At 35.1% G+C, this 19641-nt stretch overlaps 1 protein-coding gene across 2 annotated transcripts in view; it reads right to left on the bottom strand.

The window, feature by feature from the left end:
* ATR (ATR serine/threonine kinase) overlaps positions 1–19641 on the bottom strand; it is a 43378-nt gene that overhangs the window by 6893 nt on the left and 16844 nt on the right. For both annotated transcript variants that reach the window (XM_064516849.1, XM_064516850.1), the window contains 20 exons: positions 18977–19102; positions 17258–17464; positions 16932–17045; positions 16288–16403; positions 15226–15346; positions 14193–14330; positions 12879–13086; positions 12253–12431; positions 11162–11326; positions 9932–10023; positions 9253–9344; positions 8619–8796; positions 7364–7540; positions 6805–6964; positions 6071–6250; positions 4569–4711; positions 4031–4128; positions 1834–2066; positions 988–1122; positions 187–387 (listed from right to left, as the gene is read on the bottom strand). In XM_064516849.1, coding sequence (XP_064372919.1) covers positions 187–387; positions 988–1122; positions 1834–2066; positions 4031–4128; positions 4569–4711; positions 6071–6250; positions 6805–6964; positions 7364–7540; positions 8619–8796; positions 9253–9344; positions 9932–10023; positions 11162–11326; positions 12253–12431; positions 12879–13086; positions 14193–14330; positions 15226–15346; positions 16288–16403; positions 16932–17045; positions 17258–17464; positions 18977–19102 — 3063 coding nt within the window. The remainder of the gene's footprint in view (positions 1–186; positions 388–987; positions 1123–1833; positions 2067–4030; positions 4129–4568; positions 4712–6070; positions 6251–6804; positions 6965–7363; positions 7541–8618; positions 8797–9252; positions 9345–9931; positions 10024–11161; positions 11327–12252; positions 12432–12878; positions 13087–14192; positions 14331–15225; positions 15347–16287; positions 16404–16931; positions 17046–17257; positions 17465–18976; positions 19103–19641) is intronic.

Below are 19641 nucleotides of genomic sequence, written 5' to 3'. Positions count from 1 at the left end.
CTGATCTAAATGCTAAGAGGCCATACACTTCTCATGCTGTTATGACAGAAGACATTCATTTTCATGAAGGTAAATACGAAGTAAACTTCTATGCCTCCTCACCCCTCCATTTCTAGACAACTAAGAAAATTGCAGCTACACTTATTTGACAGAAAGTTTAAAATTAGATGCTGAGTAGAGGCTTACCGTATCATCAAAGCCCGAAATGTAGGCCCAGCATCCAGGAAAAGGGTCATGGTTAGCATGTGTGCCAGGAATCGAAGGAAGAGTCGGTATCATCACAGATTGTAAAGGAATGAGAATCTCACTAAACGTGTGCTCTTCTACCAATCTTTTAAGTGTTTTGAAATGAATACTCATGCTTAATGTTGAGCTGTTTCCATCAACCTTAAAAAAAAATGTTGTTCATAAGTTAACAATAAATACTTAACACATTCTTACTATTTTACATTTACTAGTTACTTTTGGGAATCAGAAAAAAAGGCAAATTAAATATCAAATTAAAGGGGCGTGGTTGAAACAAAATATATATATTGCTCATCTAGTTTTCACTCTGAATGTAATATAAATTAATTACAGAATTTACTAAATTTTAGCTCTATTATCAAGTTCATTTGTTCATGACAACACCATAACCAGCCTATTTTTTATATTAAAACTCTGTAAAAGTTACCGGACAAGAATCAAACATGAAAGAACAGAACATTTAATTTTAAGTAATGTAAAGGCCAGCCACTATAAAATGCATCATTATGTATGTAAGTATTTATAATATGCTTAGTTAGAACTATTTTCTGCTTTTTGAAAATTTTTGTTAATAAATACTTCCAAAATAAAAATGTTTTATGAGGTACTTGCAATTTAAGAGAAACTATGATAATGTAATGAACAAATGAACAGGCTAATGCCAGCTATCAGAAGAAGTTTTTGTACAACATTTTTAAATAATCCCATGACATGCATTAATTCATTTATTTCTAGAAGTACCGGTTTGTTGCATAGTTCTAGTAGCTTATCCGTAAGGCGTGTTGCATCTCCAATAAATTTTCCTAAAGATTCCTTCATGTGGATAGCTTTGTTTAGGATTTCTTTACATCTATTAACACGCATAGGGTAAGAAGACTGAAAAGAGAGCAAAGTTAAAATTTACTAAACAAACAGTCGAACCACTTAAAGATTCCTAAAAACCTAGTCATTAATATATTCTTTTCTTTACTTCTTGCTTGTCATATTTAATATCTGCAAAGGGAAGTCTCCTATTCAAATTTGACACCTGAACTTACCAGTCTCAAAGTGGTATTTGGGAGGGAGGGTCGGGAACAGGGAGAGTGTATTATTCTAGTCTCAAACCATTCTCAGAAATCCCACAAATAACAGTTAATGCTCAAGAATATACCAGCCCCAAAGAAGGGACCGTACTATGCCTTCCAATTTGCTTTGAAATAACCTTACAATCAGATAGGTTTTAGGAATAAGCAATAAATCTAGTTCATTTTAATGAAAGCAGAGGATTAAATATTTGATTATAAAATTGGAAGTATTTATGGACAATTTAAAAACAACAAAAAACTGTCAATATATCACACAAGTCAGGATGCATCTAGATTAGCAACCTAGTTTGCAGCATTTAAATTATAATACCTGAACTTTAGACTGATCTGCAATAAAATCTTTTGCAGTGACAGCAACATATCCTGTTCCACAACACTGTTACAACAACTAAAAAACTCTATTATTTCTTATAATCTTCAGTAAAAAAGGTTATAGTTACATTTCTCTCTGATAAAAAGTTTTACAAACTTAATGAACACGTAGCTGTCCTTATCAAGGTACCTTGGACACAGCAGTCATCATCCACATTGCTTGCTGTGGATAGGCTAGAAACACTTTAGCAACAATCACCATCAGAACAGCGAAGACTTCATCATGAGAATGACAGATTCGGGAGATTAACTGAGAAAAAGCTGTCAGAAACTGGTAAGGTGCCAGGTGATTGGTGTGCTCTGTAATCACCTTATTTATTTTAGCTAAATCATTTTTCATTTGAACACGTTCTGAACGACTTGCTGAAAAACACAAAACAAGATAATGTTCCTTAAAATCATTTAAATCAAGCCTACAGAAACATATTTTGTTGTCAACTTGTCACAGACCGAAAGAAAAAAAAAAAAAACCTCTAAAAGGGAAAAAAGGAAAGACTCTCCTAACGTAAAGTTCTTTTTATATGTCATTCAGTAACTCAATTACTTATAAGTAATTATTGCAGTTATTTGAGTTATTCACTAACCAGAACAACAGGAGGCATGGCTAGCAATGAAACAAGCACAGACAACATAATATATGAAAAAAGCCTTCCTTGCACCCTAAAAAAACCCACACCCCAAAAGGATAGGAAACATTTAAATAAGGCTGTGAGAACTATTACTACATTCATCTTTGAATACTTGTAAAGAGATCTGTGCAGAGAACAAGAAGTCTTAAACAACACAAGGAAGAACTGGGCCTGGAAAAAGTAACACGCACTGCTTGTGGCAATGTGCTGTAACCAAATAGAAGGAGAATAATAATCCAAAATCTGGAAATTCCACCAGCAAATAATTGAGAGTTGGTAGGGTTGGGGTGTTCTTTAGGGGGGTTCCCACTGCCAAATAACTTTTCAATGTAAAAGCTGTTTCTCCAGTTCTCAGGTTTTTCAATTCTATTTATGCCTATATATTAAAAAAAAAAAAAAAAAAATACAGACAGTGGCAGGAGCTGGAGGAAACCAACTTGTGACCTGTGCACTGAATTTACTCCATAAGATGATTCTGTTTGGCTCATTTTTGAGCTCTTGATTTTCATGGATGCCACAGCACAAACAGTCTCCTCTACCATGCCAACGTATCATGGCCACTTAAACCTGAAGGAGAATGGGGCCATGGACCAGATGGGTAGGATTGACATTCATCTCCCAGGTTTAAAAAGAAAACAAAAACAAACAACCGAACAAAAATCAGAAAAAGCCAGCTCCTCTCTGGGCTAAAATAGCTAGCTTGTTTGTTAAAAATATTCCATATTGATAATGCAGTAAAATAGGATATATACCCAAGTAAATAATGTACAGGATAACTGCTACTATAGCTTACGGGTATCACCAAAGATTTTAGTCATGTTTCTTGGGAGCAAATACTTCCAGTTAATGTTACAGATATAAAGGACTCCTCTAAAGTCATAAAACAAAACAAAAACAATAGTCCACAATACTTCCCTACAAAATGATTCCCAATGTTCTTTTGTGGAGTGGAAATGAAGAAAGAGTCTTTAAAAGGGATGGAGTTAGCACACCTGCTCCTATCCCCAGCAACAGAAGACAACACGAATAGCAAGCACATCAACAGCAGAGAAAGCAGCAGCTGATGCACGACTGCCACCAAATTCAGCTGACATAAGTGTCGAGAACCAGACAAGATCAGGAAGCCACAATGGTCTTTTTGCTTAACTCCAGACCTGCAGGCATTGCTGCCTGCAACTTTAATTTGTTCAAAAACTTCCTCTCCCCTTCCCTAAATGCATCTATGGCAGTAATTTCACATGCCTGCATGCTGCCTACAGGAATATTTTTTTAAATTTAAATTTCAATAAAATTCCTTCAGCAATTGGAATCCAGCAAAGTCAGGAAAAGAAAAAGCCAAGTACTTTACAACAGCAAATGTAAACGGATATACTGCTCATTACTCATGAGGCAACTTAACTTATAAACAGTGGCAGGTTACACGCAAGCGATTTTTCCTATTTCTGTTTTTTGACAACAATTTAAGGAACGATTATCTCTCATCGCATATTGAAAAAAAATAGTTTTGAGGATTTTAAAATAATTAATACCTTTTCACGTACTAACATCCTATAATTAAAAAAAAATAACAGTACTGTGTTTTCACATAATCTCAGGCAGTAAGTCTAAACAAAGAACTGTAAGTATATTTCATTGTTCTTTCAGTAATCTATACAAAAGTATGATGCTGTAAACATGTACTGTGAAAAAATGTTCTACCTTTATCACATTCATATGCTTTTGCTCCAAAATCCAGCCATAGAGATAGCATTCTTGGCATTGACTGGTAGATGAACTGGTTTCCATACTGCAGAGACCTGTTATTACATGTTTAAATCACAGTATGTTAATGCAGCATATTAGAAGTCTTACAAACTGTACATGCTTAATTGTTTCACATTCTATGCTGCACTTTAGAAATCTATATTTGACATTTTAATGCATCTGCAACAATTAAAAGTTTACTAACATACAAAAGTTTAGTCTGTATTAATCAAAGCTGCAGACTTACGAATTAACTTCGTAAGTACCGGTTCTGTCTTAGATGAGAGATGATTGCTTATTTAGAAGGCAAAAGTAAACTCTATTGGGTATTAAATGATGTATTCAGTGTTTTTTGGTTTTACAGTATTGCCTAAAAATTTGAGTCAGCCCAAACTCTACTGTTGAAAGACAATGTATTTTTATAAAATGGTTTTTCAGTACTGATAGAGCAATCTTTCTGTAGAAACTACACAAAGACGCTGTAGGGTCTAACCTGCCAAAATGATGAACTATGTATCTAATCAGATCTCCTTGCTTTTCCATCTTATTGTCAGTTACCATAGGCATTAATTTATCATAGTATTTAGCGAGATAAAAATGTCCATCTTCCCATTCCGGCAAAAAGATCGTAACATCCTGTAACAACAACAACAACAAAAAAAAAGGAGAGAGAATTACTTTTTGAGAGGACAGGGCACGGGTGGGGTAAGACTTAAAACAAAAAGCAAAACAGGTGACTCTAAAGAAACAGAGTCTTTTAGTAGTTACCTTTGTGCGAAGTACAGAAAAGTGCAATTTTAACTTCAAAAGTGTAACTTTGCCCAGAGATACCTTACAAGCTAGAGGTCTGTTCTTAAAATGGCTTTTGAATGTGGAGACAGCAAGATAATTTAAGATGGGATGATATAGGATTCCTCAACTGGGAAAGATTATAGTTTCATTAAAATATTATAATCAAGTTCCTGATCTTGAAACAAAATACTGTGTTCCTTTTTAATTTTTTGGAAAAAGTGAAACATTAGGTTATTTATGTTTCTATTCTCATTCTAGAAGCGTTATACTAAAAAAAAGAAAAAATCCCAGGAAGTTGTGTGACATATATTAGAAAATAAATAATAAGTGACACATCCATCCTCTAATCATGTCAGCCCACTTCCAATGCCAATATTTAGGCATTTGAGAATGCTAAACATTACAGTTTTTATGTAATCCACCGAGATTCCATTGTTTTCCATTATTCCAATGTTCACTTGATTTGATACATTCATTAGACTTTTCTCTAAATGAATGTTAGAGCAGCATTCTAATTAGTAAGATAGCAGTAAGTATTAACACTATCAAATACCAAAACTGGTACTGAAGACGTACTGCTTTTCAGGAAGCATAAAGATCTACATGTATTACTGGTCTGGCAGGCAATACTAAAACATTCCAAGACAGTATTACACTGGCATAACAATATGAAGCAATGCAGCACTGTATTGTTAAAGCAAATGTACCAGTGACCTCTTTCCTAATTCTTCAGAAGCTGGAAATAAATTTCAAGTAGAGTTATAAGTCACTTCCAGAGAGAGGAGTAACGTGAAAGTGAGAACAGATCAATGCATCAAGGTAATCACATTGTCTTTTCAGAGTAACCCACATTTTAGTGAGAAATTCTAATTTGTATATTCATAAGAAAAAAATCCATACTCATGGATTTTTTTTTTTTTTTTTTTTAAACCTTAACAGGGTGTATACGTAGGTATATCAGCTATATTTAGCTTCCACTATTTGGAACCGTAGACTTCCCTGTATCGACATGTTACACTAAAGCTAATTCAGACGGTTTTATCTTCAAAACAAGAACCACTTGCTTCCTACACATTGATACACCATTTAATACCAATGATGCTCGGCTGACACTATTGGAAGTTGTCATAGCTTACATAAGAACAGATATTTTGTTATATTATTAAAAACTGCTGTCCTGTTAACACTAGCATATTAAATTACCTTATACTTTTTCATAACAGCATTGCTTTCAAAATTAGCAGTTTCTTCCATAAATCTGCCCACTAGCAGCATTGCCCGACCATGGATGAGTTGATTTTTGGTATCACAAGGTGCTTTATTCTCGGGGAAACATAACTCAACCCCCTTCTGCAAAACAATGAGTGCTTGGTGAACCTCACCCTAAGAGAAAGAGGAAAACATTTCATTTACTTTAAATAAAAGAGATGTAAAACAGCTTACAATTGTTACTAAGGTAAAGCAAATTTCACAGGTGTGTTCTAGACCATTCTGATTGCGGTGACTGGATATTACTGTCTTCAGATGCTTCTTATATTCCCCTTTTCTCTCAGCGTCACCGTCCCTTTAGATCTAGCTCGGCAATTGCTCCCATGTTTGCTGCCTAACTCAAATTAGTTAAAAGAATACAAGTAAAAGGAAAGTCTACTATTCAAACTGTTTAAATTAGCCCAGGCTGTTCTGACAGGAGCAGATAATCCATCTATTTTATACGCAGCTGTCAAAAGAGTCAAAGGATATAGAAAAGGGCTGACTAGCAGTTGGAGGTAAAAACTTCTTGTGGCTCAACTGCAACCAGAATGTATGACTGAGGTCCCAGCTGACATTTCTCATTTTACAGATATTGTTTGTTTTATTTTTGGGTTTTTTTTTTTTTGGAAGAAAAACAAAAGATACTTTCTTGTACATAAAAAAGCAAATTCAGTTATTTTGCTCACCTTGGACCAGAGCCACTTCGCTCTTTCTATATAAAGTTCTGAGAGCGTAGATTCCCCAGCATTCAGAAGAGCATTATATGCAGTCTGGTGATGACCAGCTTTTCTCGCAACTCGAGCGCTCTGGAGCCAACATTGACCAACCAGTTCACTGTAATCCTGGCTGCAGAGATATTTTTGTGGAAAGTGAAAAATTTCAGTTGTCAATACTGCCTTAAAATTTCAAGTAAATATCAGTGCGTTGAAATGCAAATAAAAGATCTCAATGAACTATATATTACAAAGAACCTGTTTAAAGTTATTTGTAATACTTCTGTGTTTCACAGTTTTTCCATTTAAGCCTAAAAATAAATACATTTTCCCCTGTTTCTCCCTTACCATGTCTAAACTGGTAGACACCACTTTTGCCTTCCAATTTGAACATAAGTAATGCTGTAGGACTGCTTTTGTGTACAACATAAATTTCTACAGATTTTTATCCTACCTCTTTTAACATGCAAATGGAAAAACAGAATCTGATTTACATACAACACGGACAGACAAGAACCGGTCATATTCTCACCTTTTACTGAGACTAAGCAAAGCCCTTCTCAGTGCTAAAATCGGTTCTTTTGCTCTGTAAGAGTTCTGGGTCATTTCAATACGAGCACACCAATTCAAGGAATCTCTACCATGGTCACCATCTGGTTGCTGAAACACTGGTCCAATACTGTGCTCCAACTCACACAGCATATGCAACCTATGATAGCAAAATAAAGGCAGGTATGTTGAAAATGCTTACCGTTATGACATGTGACATATGAGTTTTATGTGGCTTTTGCCATTTTTTCCCAAAAGCTGGCCATATAAGTAATTTCAAACAGTAGGACTTCCTTTAAAAGCAAAAACACAGCAAAACCAAACCCATAAAATCAAGAATTTGTAAAGTGATTAATTACGTTCTCACTGTTCCTTTACCAGGCTGCAGAACCCAGAGACGATGCAGATCACTTGGAGAGGAAGTCAATCCTTAGAAATCAAGAAGTCTCTAGACATTACTTTTAGCAATGATTCTTTGAAAAGTCTGGTATTTTTTACAAATATTATTTTAGACGCAGTATATCGTCTGTTATTTAAACACTTCCTTTAAAATAAAGTTATTTATTTAAAAATGCCAATATTAACTGTTACTGTAAAGCTGCGAAGTTGATAACTTGCATACTTTTGAGTTCTCTTCGGCAGTCTAAATGTGGCACGCATATCTGATAGAGAAACAGCAACTTTGTCAAGGCTTCTAAATAGCAAAGAGCATTTATAAATGGCGAATTGAACTATTTTGAAACTCCTCTTTCTCAATAATCAAACTGAGCCTTCTTATTTAGAAAAGTCTACCCAGTTGCTGGTCTACTACAGCCAACTTCAAATTTATTAAAAAAGAACAAGTAAAACTATTTAAGGTGAGGGTTTTCAATTTCTACTGTTCCTTGTTGAGAAAAGAAGGAAGTGCTTTTAGGCCACTGCAGATTAAAAATAATGTTCTGAAGTTAATGACTGCATGTACCACTTTAAGCACAAAATTCAGTTGCAGATTTTTGTTACATGATATTCACATAAATTTACTTGCTGACTTTTTAAAATCTATACAACTGTTCTATTGTGAGTATTTTTCATGGGGAATAAATTCCCAATTCAAAGGTTTCCAGTTGGCAGAGTATGCAAAAGAGGTGAGAGTAAACACACCAGCACCATTTATTGTGGAAACGAAAAATTCTAACTGCTAGGTATTTGATTATGGCTTTCTGGATTTGAAAATACAGTGACATATGCAAATAAGAAACCTGATAATGTGTTCGTATCCTCGCTGATAGGATCCTCTTTCAAAGCTTGCTGCTGAAAGGGGTACAATCTGTTCTGCTCGAACAACTTTCAGTGTTTCATAAAAAGCAGCTTCGTTTTTCTTCTTGGCTGATAACAATAAATGTCCCAGTCTGACGCTCCAGGTAGTGGACTTCACATCTTTGGGGGGGGGGCGGGGGGGGGGCGGGGGGGGGGGAAACAAAACCAAAAACAAAAACAAAACAGACACCTTTGTTTCTTAGCAGCTTAGTCTAAGCATGCTAATTTGTTCTAACATACTACTGGAAATTTTTCATCAAAAAAAGTTTCTACAAACTGATTAAATGAATTTTTAAAAGACAGTATAATCTATCCTTCTCTCTCCGTCCCATCCCCCTACCAAAAGCAACCCAAAATGAATTTGGCCTTACACTTGCTTGAAATTTCAGACTCAAAGACCATACAGTTTACAATCAAATTATTTTACAAAATCTAGAAGACTATTAGTCAGAATCCCTTCCCCTTTCAATAAAATACAAGACTAACTGCCCCTTGGTTTAAAGTTGACCAAGCTAGAAGACACGCTTGCTAAGAAATGCAAGAAAATATTCATATTTTGGTATCACAATAATTTACCTGAAGTCAAATAATTTTCCAGTAAATCCCATTGTGACAATTTCCAGGCTGCCTCCACTCTGTATGTGTTCAATTCAGAAATCCATTCAGACCTATTAGAAGAAAACAAAAGCAATAAAAACGGTTGTTTTGAACTTTTTTTTTCTTTTTCTCGCAGGTAGTTTTATATAATCTTAACAAACATGCCTTACGTAAAATTGTCCGTTTTACTTGAGAAGAACGTAAGCTTGCTTTGAATAAAATTAAATAAAAACAAAGGGTATATATTAATAAAAATAACAACTGTGTATCACCATCCCACAGATTCGAATCCCAAGTAGTGTTTTTAACTTCTATGATGCATTTTAAAAATCACCATCTTTCAATCCATTTTTTCCTGTCAGGCTATAGAATAGCTGTGGAACAAGTGACCTGTAAGGCAATGATAAAGGATTCTACTGTTTAATAAATTAAAGCATATTATCTACACTGAATGCAGTGCAGATCAGCAGATTTCTAGATGTCTTGAAATAGGTAATTTACAGACAGAGCACTTCAGAAGTTCTCTGGCTTTACACTGCTAGTCAGATACACTTGATAAGCCTCATATGCTTGATAATGCACAAAAATGACTACTGAAACATAGCTATAGTACAGGACCTTCACATTACTCCAACATTGCATTAAAAGCATACAGTACCTGTTGGCAAGTACTCCATTGACCTGAGTAATTACAGTAGACAACTGACCAAGGCCTAACATGGATTTCACTACACCATGATAATGAATAATCTAGAAATGGAAAAACAAACAAACAAAAATAAAAAATATACACACACATATATTCTCAAGAAATTCTTGGCAGTCTTAAGGAGGAAGTAAGTCAACTTGAACGTATAACTTTTTATAATATGAAGAGGCTTAACCAGTTGCACCGTAAGCTAAATGAACATTCACAATTTAAAAAAATCCCCGATTTCCAAAGAACTTAAGTCACCATAGGCAATTTTTGAAATGTGTCTCACCACAGACGTAGTTTGATGTTTGTTAATTTATTAATACATGTATTAGAGTTGTGAACAAAAATTTGATTAAAAAAACCCAACCAAACAAGAAGTAATCAAAGGAAGGAAATAACCCCCCAGAACAAAGCAATATCACTCTTGATAATAAAATTGTGTTTTCTATATTCAGACATGAATGAAGTAGGATGCTAAAATCCCTACATTCATCTCACACATTTTCAGCTGTGCTTGATATCCCTGCTTCACAAGGGGGTGCAAGACAGCAAGGGGAAACTTTTCCCAGTTCCCATTACTAGGAGAGTAATACAAATACAAAGTTTTTGGCATATAAAAAGCACAATGCTCATTCAATACTGTTGAGCTTTACAGTACCACGTGCTTATAAAGTCCCAGAGAAGGAAGGGAAAGGGGAGTGAAAGCAGATTAATTGTTTTCTTTAATCTACTTCCAATTGCTCTTATATTACAACCATTTTTCCTGAAAGTCACTAATCAAAACAGTAAGTCAGAATTACTTTGAATAAAACCTGTGGCAACTTGCTTTAAAAGTTCTGTGGCATGTATCAGTACTGATGGCTACTTAAACTATCAAACTCCAGGCCTTCCCAAAATAAGGTTGATCTGAAATTGGCAAACCGTCCTAGCAAAAACCTGGGCATAAGGATACATCAACTATTAATCCAACACTGTCTGCATATTATAGTGTAAACCCACTATGAAGAGATTTGTTTCAGTTCATGAAAGGCAACAGGAATTCATACTCAATAACTTCCACAGGATACACTTACGTTCATATTCTACTTAAATATTCTGAAGTGATATTTTTGGCTTTATCTTGTATTAGACAGACTCTGTATTGTGGAAAATTAAGGAAAAAATATATTAGCAATTTGTCCCATATTTTACCTGATCAGGTTCCAGCTGGATAGCCCTATCATAACAGGCTGTGGCATCTCTTAGCAAGCCAATACTTTCATGTTCAAGGATTTGTTCTTTGAGAGATGGTTCTGCTTTCCGAATTGCACTGACCCCAGCTACTCCGTCTGGCTCATGCATAGCAGCATACAATTTCTTTATTCAAACACAGAACACAACAGAATTGGAAATGGACATCAGAAACGACTCTAAGACAAGAAGATGATGTTTTATACATGACATGTTCAGAATCATGCTTCTTGTTGAAAATGCAGAGCAAACTACTCTGTAGGAATTCTTGGCTTAAGCTTTCATTTCAACGCTTAAGTAAATGTCAGTTTTGTTAGGCAACTTCCCAAGTTGAGGCCTACTTTTGTTTAGCATGTTGCGATAGTCATGATTTTATACTACAAAAGGAGTAACATTCAAGTTACCTGAAACAATATTTATATAGGGAGAAATAGATATCATATTATTACATGCTAAAATCGTACAATATGAAGCTGCAAATAACTAACAGTGTAAGAGCACCACACTAGATAGTTTTTGAAATTAGAAAAGTTGCTGAGGAATATAAGCCACAAAATAAGAACTACAATCAGAGCTCATCGTACAGGTTAAAATACCTCTTGAAAATAATTTTTATCCTTTTCAACACCCTTACCATCAGCTCTTTCTCTACTTTAGAATAAGCCATTAACTTTACTTTAATGTATTTCAACTTATTCTTTTTTAATTCAAATCACGGTTGGCATAAAGTTAAATAAAAGCAATAAATACTATACTTTCAATAAAAATGCATTTAATTTCAGGATTTTACAATCTCCTATTATATACTAGAGAGTTCCTCCTTCCTTTTCATGTAAGCAAGCAAGTCAAGCAAGGGGAAGTACTACATATTGCTGAAAGACAGATGACTGAACACTTATTCCAAACAGCAAGAACCTGACTACATCTCTTCTCCTCCCTTCTCATAGAAGGATTTGACAGAGTTGAACTTGGTTTATCTGTGTGTCTTTTTTCATTTTAAAGTTAGAAGAGAAAAGAAACAAAACCCCAAACCAAAAAAACAACTTCAGAACCTGAAGAAATCCAAGATGCTCCTGAATATTTTGTTTCTTCTCTGTGATGAATGATTCAAAGTGCATCACAGCCCTTGTGTATGCCTTAGAGCGAAAGGAAGCCACAGCTAGCGTATCCTGCGGTATGAGGTCTAGAAAACGGGTCACATTTTGATATTCTCCATAGTCCTCACTTGATGCTATAGAGTAAAACCAGATTAAAGTCTGTCATTCAAGTTTTATTTATGAAAAAACTCTATGTATCAAAATTCTGTTAATTCATTTTCAGTTTAGCGAGATAAACTAGTTTAAGAACAAATTTTTCTCGTCTGTCAAAAGTTATTTCTTTAAGACAATACCACTGAACACCTCCTACATTGTTCAAGACAGCAAAGTATATATTAAACTGAACTTTAAGAAAACTCTCAGAAAATTAACATTTCTTTTTTATTTTGAGTCTATATTTCTTAAAATAACCATTAAACACAGTGAGATTTGTTGGAGGGGAAATTACTATGATAGTAAGAAACCATAAAGTAGACTAACATGTAGCGACATTGCCTTCTTACACAGCCATAATGTGAAGCGGTACATTTAAATACTTCAAGAATGTAAATATCACTTTTAATGCAATAAGCATTACTCACTTTTTAGATCGCCTCTGTCTTTGTTAGACTTGCTAGTATTTTTCTCAGCAATAAGCATCTGAAACTTATGTCTAGCCCACTGAGTCAGATGATCAAGCATAGAGAACACTGTCTGCATGCTCAGCTGACTTAGATCAGATGCACTATCTTGAAGTCTCCTAGTACACTTGTCGTCGTGTTTCAGAACAGCCATAATCTCTGCATAAACCTACACATACATTAGAACAATAAAAGATGCAAGTGTCATACAGCCACCAAAATAGTAGGAAACAGCAATTAACCTAAAAAAATCAAACTAAAATACATTTTAATTGTATATTTTAAAAATTTTGGGTTGATATACAACCTTTGTTCATCCCATAATCCTAACAGGAAATGTCAAAGCAACCAGTAGTCATTGTCAGAAGACAACCCCTCTATACAGGGAGAAAGTCTTTGAAAACCACACACCTGGATTCAGAAAAGCATCATGATCATTGCATGGTTTAGGTTTCAAAACACAATGAATGTTACTGCCCTTCTACTGCAAATACAACACTGCGAGGTTTGACAGAGTCAGGTTAACTACTGGTTACCACACAGCAGATCTACTTTTTGCTTTTATTTAAATAAATACCATGCTGAAAGACTTGCTTCCCATTCATTTTTGTCTATGGAATATCAGTTAACATATATAATAGACACTTAGGTGGATATACTCATCCACAAAAGAAAACAACCACCTAACCCCACCCCCAAACCCAGAATGTTTGATCACAGATATTTTGACTGTGCAAATTTCAAATCAATTGAGCATAACCTATTTTTTCTCATTCTTTTCAACATCTGCTAAAGCAAACTGAAGAAAAATCAATTCCAAGACCACAAACCATGCTGCTCTGCATGGATCTCGTAGCTAAACAATTTTTCTACTTAGCAACTGTAAGCATATGCAAGGGAGATGAAAAATTATGCGCCTGAATTCTCAGATGGGTACAAGCTCAATTTCTTCCTTGGTTGTGTTGCGCACTCTTCACTCGAGCTCCTGATATTATTGCAATCATAATTAACTGCATAATGTCTCTCTTCCTAGGCTCTACTGAAATACCAAGAAGAAATAGATGGAAAAAACACAGAAAAATTGAATACTAACTTGCATGAATATATTCAAAACCATGGCTGAAAATGTATACTATTAATACAGAAAGAGAAATACTTAACAACTACACAATTTGTTCATATAGGACTGTAGTAATTCTGCTTAGCTGAACTACTCTTAGGAAGAGAAGCTCTTGAACATGCTTATGTAGGACAGCTCCTTCTTATACCTCTCACCTCTTGTTGATCTTCTTGACTGCATCCCAACAAAACATAGACAAGGATGTGTGGAAGCAGATAAATTGTTACTTTATAGTCATTCTTCATCATAATACTGCAGCAATTGAAAACTTTTCTGGCAAGATCATGCCGCACCTGTAAGAAAAATAGTATTTCCATGAAAAGCATAATTAGAGAAGTGTTTTGTGCAAATGTCTGAACAATTAATAAACTTCTTTTTGTTGATACTGTTTTCCCCAGTGACAGGGATGTGAGATGCCAGCTGCTTTTACACATTGAATTCCTGATATCGTAAAAAGACAGATAAGCCTTGCGGCCACATTCCACTTTTTCATGTTTTCCACACCATTGTGAACTTGCACTGGCCACAGAAAAGCATTAAGGCTGAGAGTCTACTTCTGCACTCAGCCTTTCTTCTGCCCTTAAAAGAATGCAAAAACAAAGAAAGTATAAACACATTCAGTGCTTTTCTGTCTGAAGTGCAGAGGCGCCAGTGTAGCCAGTGAACTAATGCAGTTAATTAGCTTGTGAGAGTGGTTAATTTAGAAGTGAAATTTTCAGTGTGTCACTTACATGTTGGACTGTAGGAGAAAGGGAAGGAAGAAAAACAGAAACACAAATGCTTTTTATGTGCTCGGACTATGAAGCCATGGGGAAATGAAATAAATCTTTCAAAGACTTCCAAGAAGATAATCTGAGAAGGATTAAGGCTTTACAGAAGCATTTCAGATAGCTTACAGAAGCATTCATCAGTGCCTTCAACAAAATAAGAGTCTGTGGACAAGGGTGGACTTCCTAGACTTTTGGCTTTGACACAATCTGTTACAATTTAGCCAAGAAGCAGCAGTTCTGGGGCCATGGGAAGGAAGGTGCATGGCTACCTTGATGACGCAAGAAGTCTGTGTCATGTGAGCTATAACAGGCCTATAGAGAAAAGACATTCTCCCATCCATTCCTGACTTTCAGAGGCTGAAATTAGATTCAAGAATTATGTTGCATATACAAATGTACACCACAGATTTACTCTTACCTTTGTTATAAGATAACCTGCCCAAGTTGCTGACCATTCTGCAAAATTATCACCTAATTTGCTTAAGTAAATTGGCTTCTTCATCTTGGACCAATTTACGGTTTTTTGATAACTCTTGTACCTGTAATTTTAAAATCCCCATTTAGTAAAACTGACATTGTTATCTTGTAATAAGAAACAATAGCAAGGAATTAGTTAGCAAGTGCCTGAACTGGAATCCCATTAGGTGTTATCTTCTGAATTGTTTTTTGTTTGTTTTTTTTAAGAGAATTAACAAAACACTTTCAATAGCCAAATGGAACACATTTTTACTCTAGAGATTCTTGAAATAACACATGAAATACAAACAACCTAACATGTTACCAGTACTTTTAAGTATACTGGAACTGCTGTTCAAATCAATCTTAAAAATGCAGTGTGAAAAAAAAATATGTTTGGACTGAAAAATCCCAAGACATATATGAAAACCAAAAAAAGGCCAAAGAGTCCGTTGTTTAAAAAGGTAAAAACCTATGAGCATGAAAGTGTTCATGAGAAAACAGAGAGGAAACATTGCTGATTATTTAAAATTAAAACATATACATAATATGAGGTTTTCTTCACACCATTTTTTCATTAATTCAACAAATGAAAAAAAAAAACAAAACTCACCAACCCAAACTATAGAAGTAGAAGGAGCTCACTGGGTTTTAAAGGGTAGCAATAAAAGGATGCTAATGGATTTGTGTCCAAACTCAAATTCTCATGTGAGTTTGTACAAATAATGGAAAATGGAGAGAAGAGTAACTTCAGAATATTGTTTAAGACAATGCTCTAGGTACAAACCTGGAGACCTGGGCAGAGTTTGAGCTCAGAATTTTGCTCCTGCTTAATTCATACATTATTTATATACTCAAGGAAGTGCTAACTCAACTTTATGCAGAGATACCTTATTTGATGTTTCAAATACCTCTCTTCACAGAATAGTAACAATCACAAAAAACAAATCAAGTTATCACTAGCCTGAAGGAAAAAATGCTTTTAAAACTATAATACAAATAAATTGGGTAAGTAGTCACATACCGTGTATTTAAGTGAGGTTCCAAGATTTCCTGCACATGCTCAGGAAACCTCCTCCAAAGCCTGGAGCCTGGGCAGTCAGTGTTTGTCTCTCTGCAGTCATAGATGGACAATAACTCCTAAAAAGGCATAGTTTACATGAACCAGTTAGCACTGAAAATATATCATGGCCACAATTAAAGAAAATTGGTGCATATAGAGAAATAATGACTACAAATTACAGAATGCTTAATTCAAAAACTGTAACTACTTGACTTTCATCCAACACTATTATCTCCTATTACTAGACAGGCTGATTTCAGTTAGGTATTAATGGCCCCAGATTCTCCAGCTGATGCTTGGACAACGTTATCCCACATTCCTCACATCTGCCAATAAGCCAGGACTAGAAGCTGACCTGATTCTTCCTTGTGCAGGAGCTAATTAAATTTTCTTAACCCACGGACTTCATGGGGCCACTCATTTCCTCCTGGAGCAAGCAAATTGGGCTGAAGTTTTCACAAAGATATATTAAACAACAAAAAATCAGCTCTATACCTCAAACATACATATATCTCTAAATGTGCATTTATATTGCATAATTCTGTGTTCAGCAGGGCAGGAAATAATTCAGGAAGAAAAACAGAAGATATAACCAGGTATGTTACCTGAATGGCATACGCTGCAGAATCTTGAGCACGAACATTATCAGCATAAGCAAGGAATGCTCTGGTCAGTTCCATTAATAATCCATAGGCAAAATTTGGATCCTCCACACCAGCCTCAGTCACAAACAAAATTCCAATTTTATTAAAAGAAACAGAATAATAGCTGTATCATTAATGTCCTTATAATCACTTTGAAGCCTGTCTCTAAACTCATTTAGAAGGGAAAGCAGAGAAAGCAAAGGGCCTGAAGATATTAAAACACCTACTCCCAAACACTTTTTTAAAAAATTTGATGCTAAACAAGACGATAAAGCAACACTCCTTACCACAAAGGTAAAATGTTTTCCTTGAGTTTCACTTGTTGAAAAATCCAGCCTGCCAGGGTCTATGGCTCCCAGCTCACCTAAACATTCTCCACAAAGCAGTCGGGCTTGAGAATTTGCATCCTGGCAGCCGATTAAAAGTACAGTTACCAACTGGGAGATGACTGGCTCCACAGTTTCACTGTCTGTTACATACTTTATCAATTTTTCCTAGGAAGTTGAAAAATAAAGATGAATTTTCTATAACCGTGTTAAGAATAAATCATGTCAGAAATTTTACAAATGTAACTCACTCTTACTTCATATTTCATTTGCCCATGACTTTAGGATAATCACTGAAATATTGTCTTTTTGCAGCTATAGCCCAGTTTCCCCATATTGCCTGTTCTCACAGAAAGGACTGCATGAATGAATAAAGACCAGGGATTTGAGCCTCAATTAGTAACGACCTCATGGCCAATATTGTCTTCCATCATCATACACATCTCTACTAACTTCATTTTCTTTGCTTGTCTTCTTACCGAGCACCTCTCTTCTTATCTACATTTTCTTTTTCCACTTATCTGTCCATCTCCTGCCTGTGTTCTGATGCATCCTCTTGATTTTTTTATACTCAGCTCTTGTCCTACCTTCTAGTTTCACTGCCATTTCTAACTGTATTATTTTCCATTCATTACCCATTTCTTCACGCTTGATCCTACATAGCCCATGAGTTCCTCAAGTCCTTTAATGACTGCCCATTGCTTTAATTGAATTTCCTTTCTTTCTCATTTGGACCCAAGTTTTATTCTCTGGTCCCACACTTAGTCCAAATACAGAAAAATATTCCCTTAATAATGGGAAGATGTTTGCTATTGTCATGTTTAATGAAAACCTGGAAGACAGCCAACATAATATAGCAAGTAGATCCGTAAGCTTTGGAACTAATCATGTTTGATTTCCCTCACTTTTCTTGTTAGCCTTCTAACTAAGCGAGACATTGCAAGATTTTGCTAACCTGAGCTGCAAGAATTGCTGATTGGCAGGAAATATACACAATGACTTCTCTTTTATTGGGGAATTCTGTAATTTCTGAATGAGTGTGACTGTGTGTCACAATCTTTTAGCTACTAAGGGGACAAATATTTTTACAGATCACATGTACTCCTGTGGGCTAATAACTGCACATATTTGTAAAACATAGCATCTTTGCAACTCTTACCTGGCTATCAAATTTATTTAAATAAATCAATGGATTCAAAATTTGGAGGATGGAAGACAAAGGCAGAAAAAAAGAAAGATATGACATGGTCACATATGTCTTAATTCTTTAAGAAGTCATGTATTATACTCATATAAAAAAAAAAATGCAAGCTCTAATGTATAAGCCATACATGCTCTAACAGAGAACAAACACACAGACCAGATTGCTGCAATGGACTTATTAGATGCATCTTTCCTCAGTGTTGAAAAAGATGAGAAAACATTTGTTACAAATATCTTTACTGAATCAGCGTCACACAGATAAAGAAGGATCTGAAAGTCCTATTATGAAGAGAGACATATGATGAAAAAGAATCATGTCTCTCCATTACAATAAGAAACAGCTAACTTAAGGAGGATAGAACAGTTCATGCTATCAAAGCACAAAAAGAACACCCAGAAACAGTAAGGCATTTTAGATTGTTGGTCCAGATACTATTATGATTCATTTTAAACTCTATTCAAACAGGCTTTCTATACCTGATTTCTATATAGTGTTTCTTTCAGGCTGGTAAGTGCGTGGATACGAACATCCACATTCTCATGCTGAATAGCTCTCATGGATAGCTGCAGTGTCGTCTGCAAGTCAGTGCTTTTGGAGGATTCCTGAGCAAAACACAACATGGAAAGTTCAAGTTAACCACAACAGGAACACAGCTAAGCAGCATCTCAAAGAACACAAGGGAAAACACATATGAACATGTACCTTTCTACCTACATTCTCACCTATATGCATATACCACTATTTTGCCATTTTTAAAAACATTTTCCTCAAAGAGGTGATATATTTGTAGTTTTGTTTAAAATTCCTAATGAGAAGAAAATTAAAAACTTGCTTTGAGCACCTCAGTATCTAAAATTTAGTTAACTTTTACTTTTGTTACTTCATCCCTACTAAATAATTGCTACTTCCCATCTATTTTCTAACCCTTCTGTAGTCAAGCAAAAGAAATGAACCATACAATATTCCTAAAAAGTAGACAAACTTGGTCACTTTGAAAGGGAATACAGAAGAGGGATCAAATTAAAAGTAGTTTCTCTTGCAACACGATCATCATCAACGCTAATACTCTAGTCTTTCAAGACTAAAGAGAGTATAAGACTAAAAAGAAAAAGTCAGGGTTCAGAAGATATTACCGAAACAG

Source organism: Dromaius novaehollandiae, chromosome 9 (genome assembly GCF_036370855.1).
Source record: "Dromaius novaehollandiae isolate bDroNov1 chromosome 9, bDroNov1.hap1, whole genome shotgun sequence".
Taxonomy (NCBI): Eukaryota; Metazoa; Chordata; class Aves; order Casuariiformes; family Dromaiidae; genus Dromaius; species Dromaius novaehollandiae.
The sequence above is the reverse complement of the archived record's forward strand: the minus strand, read 5'-3'. Positions and strand labels throughout refer to the sequence as shown.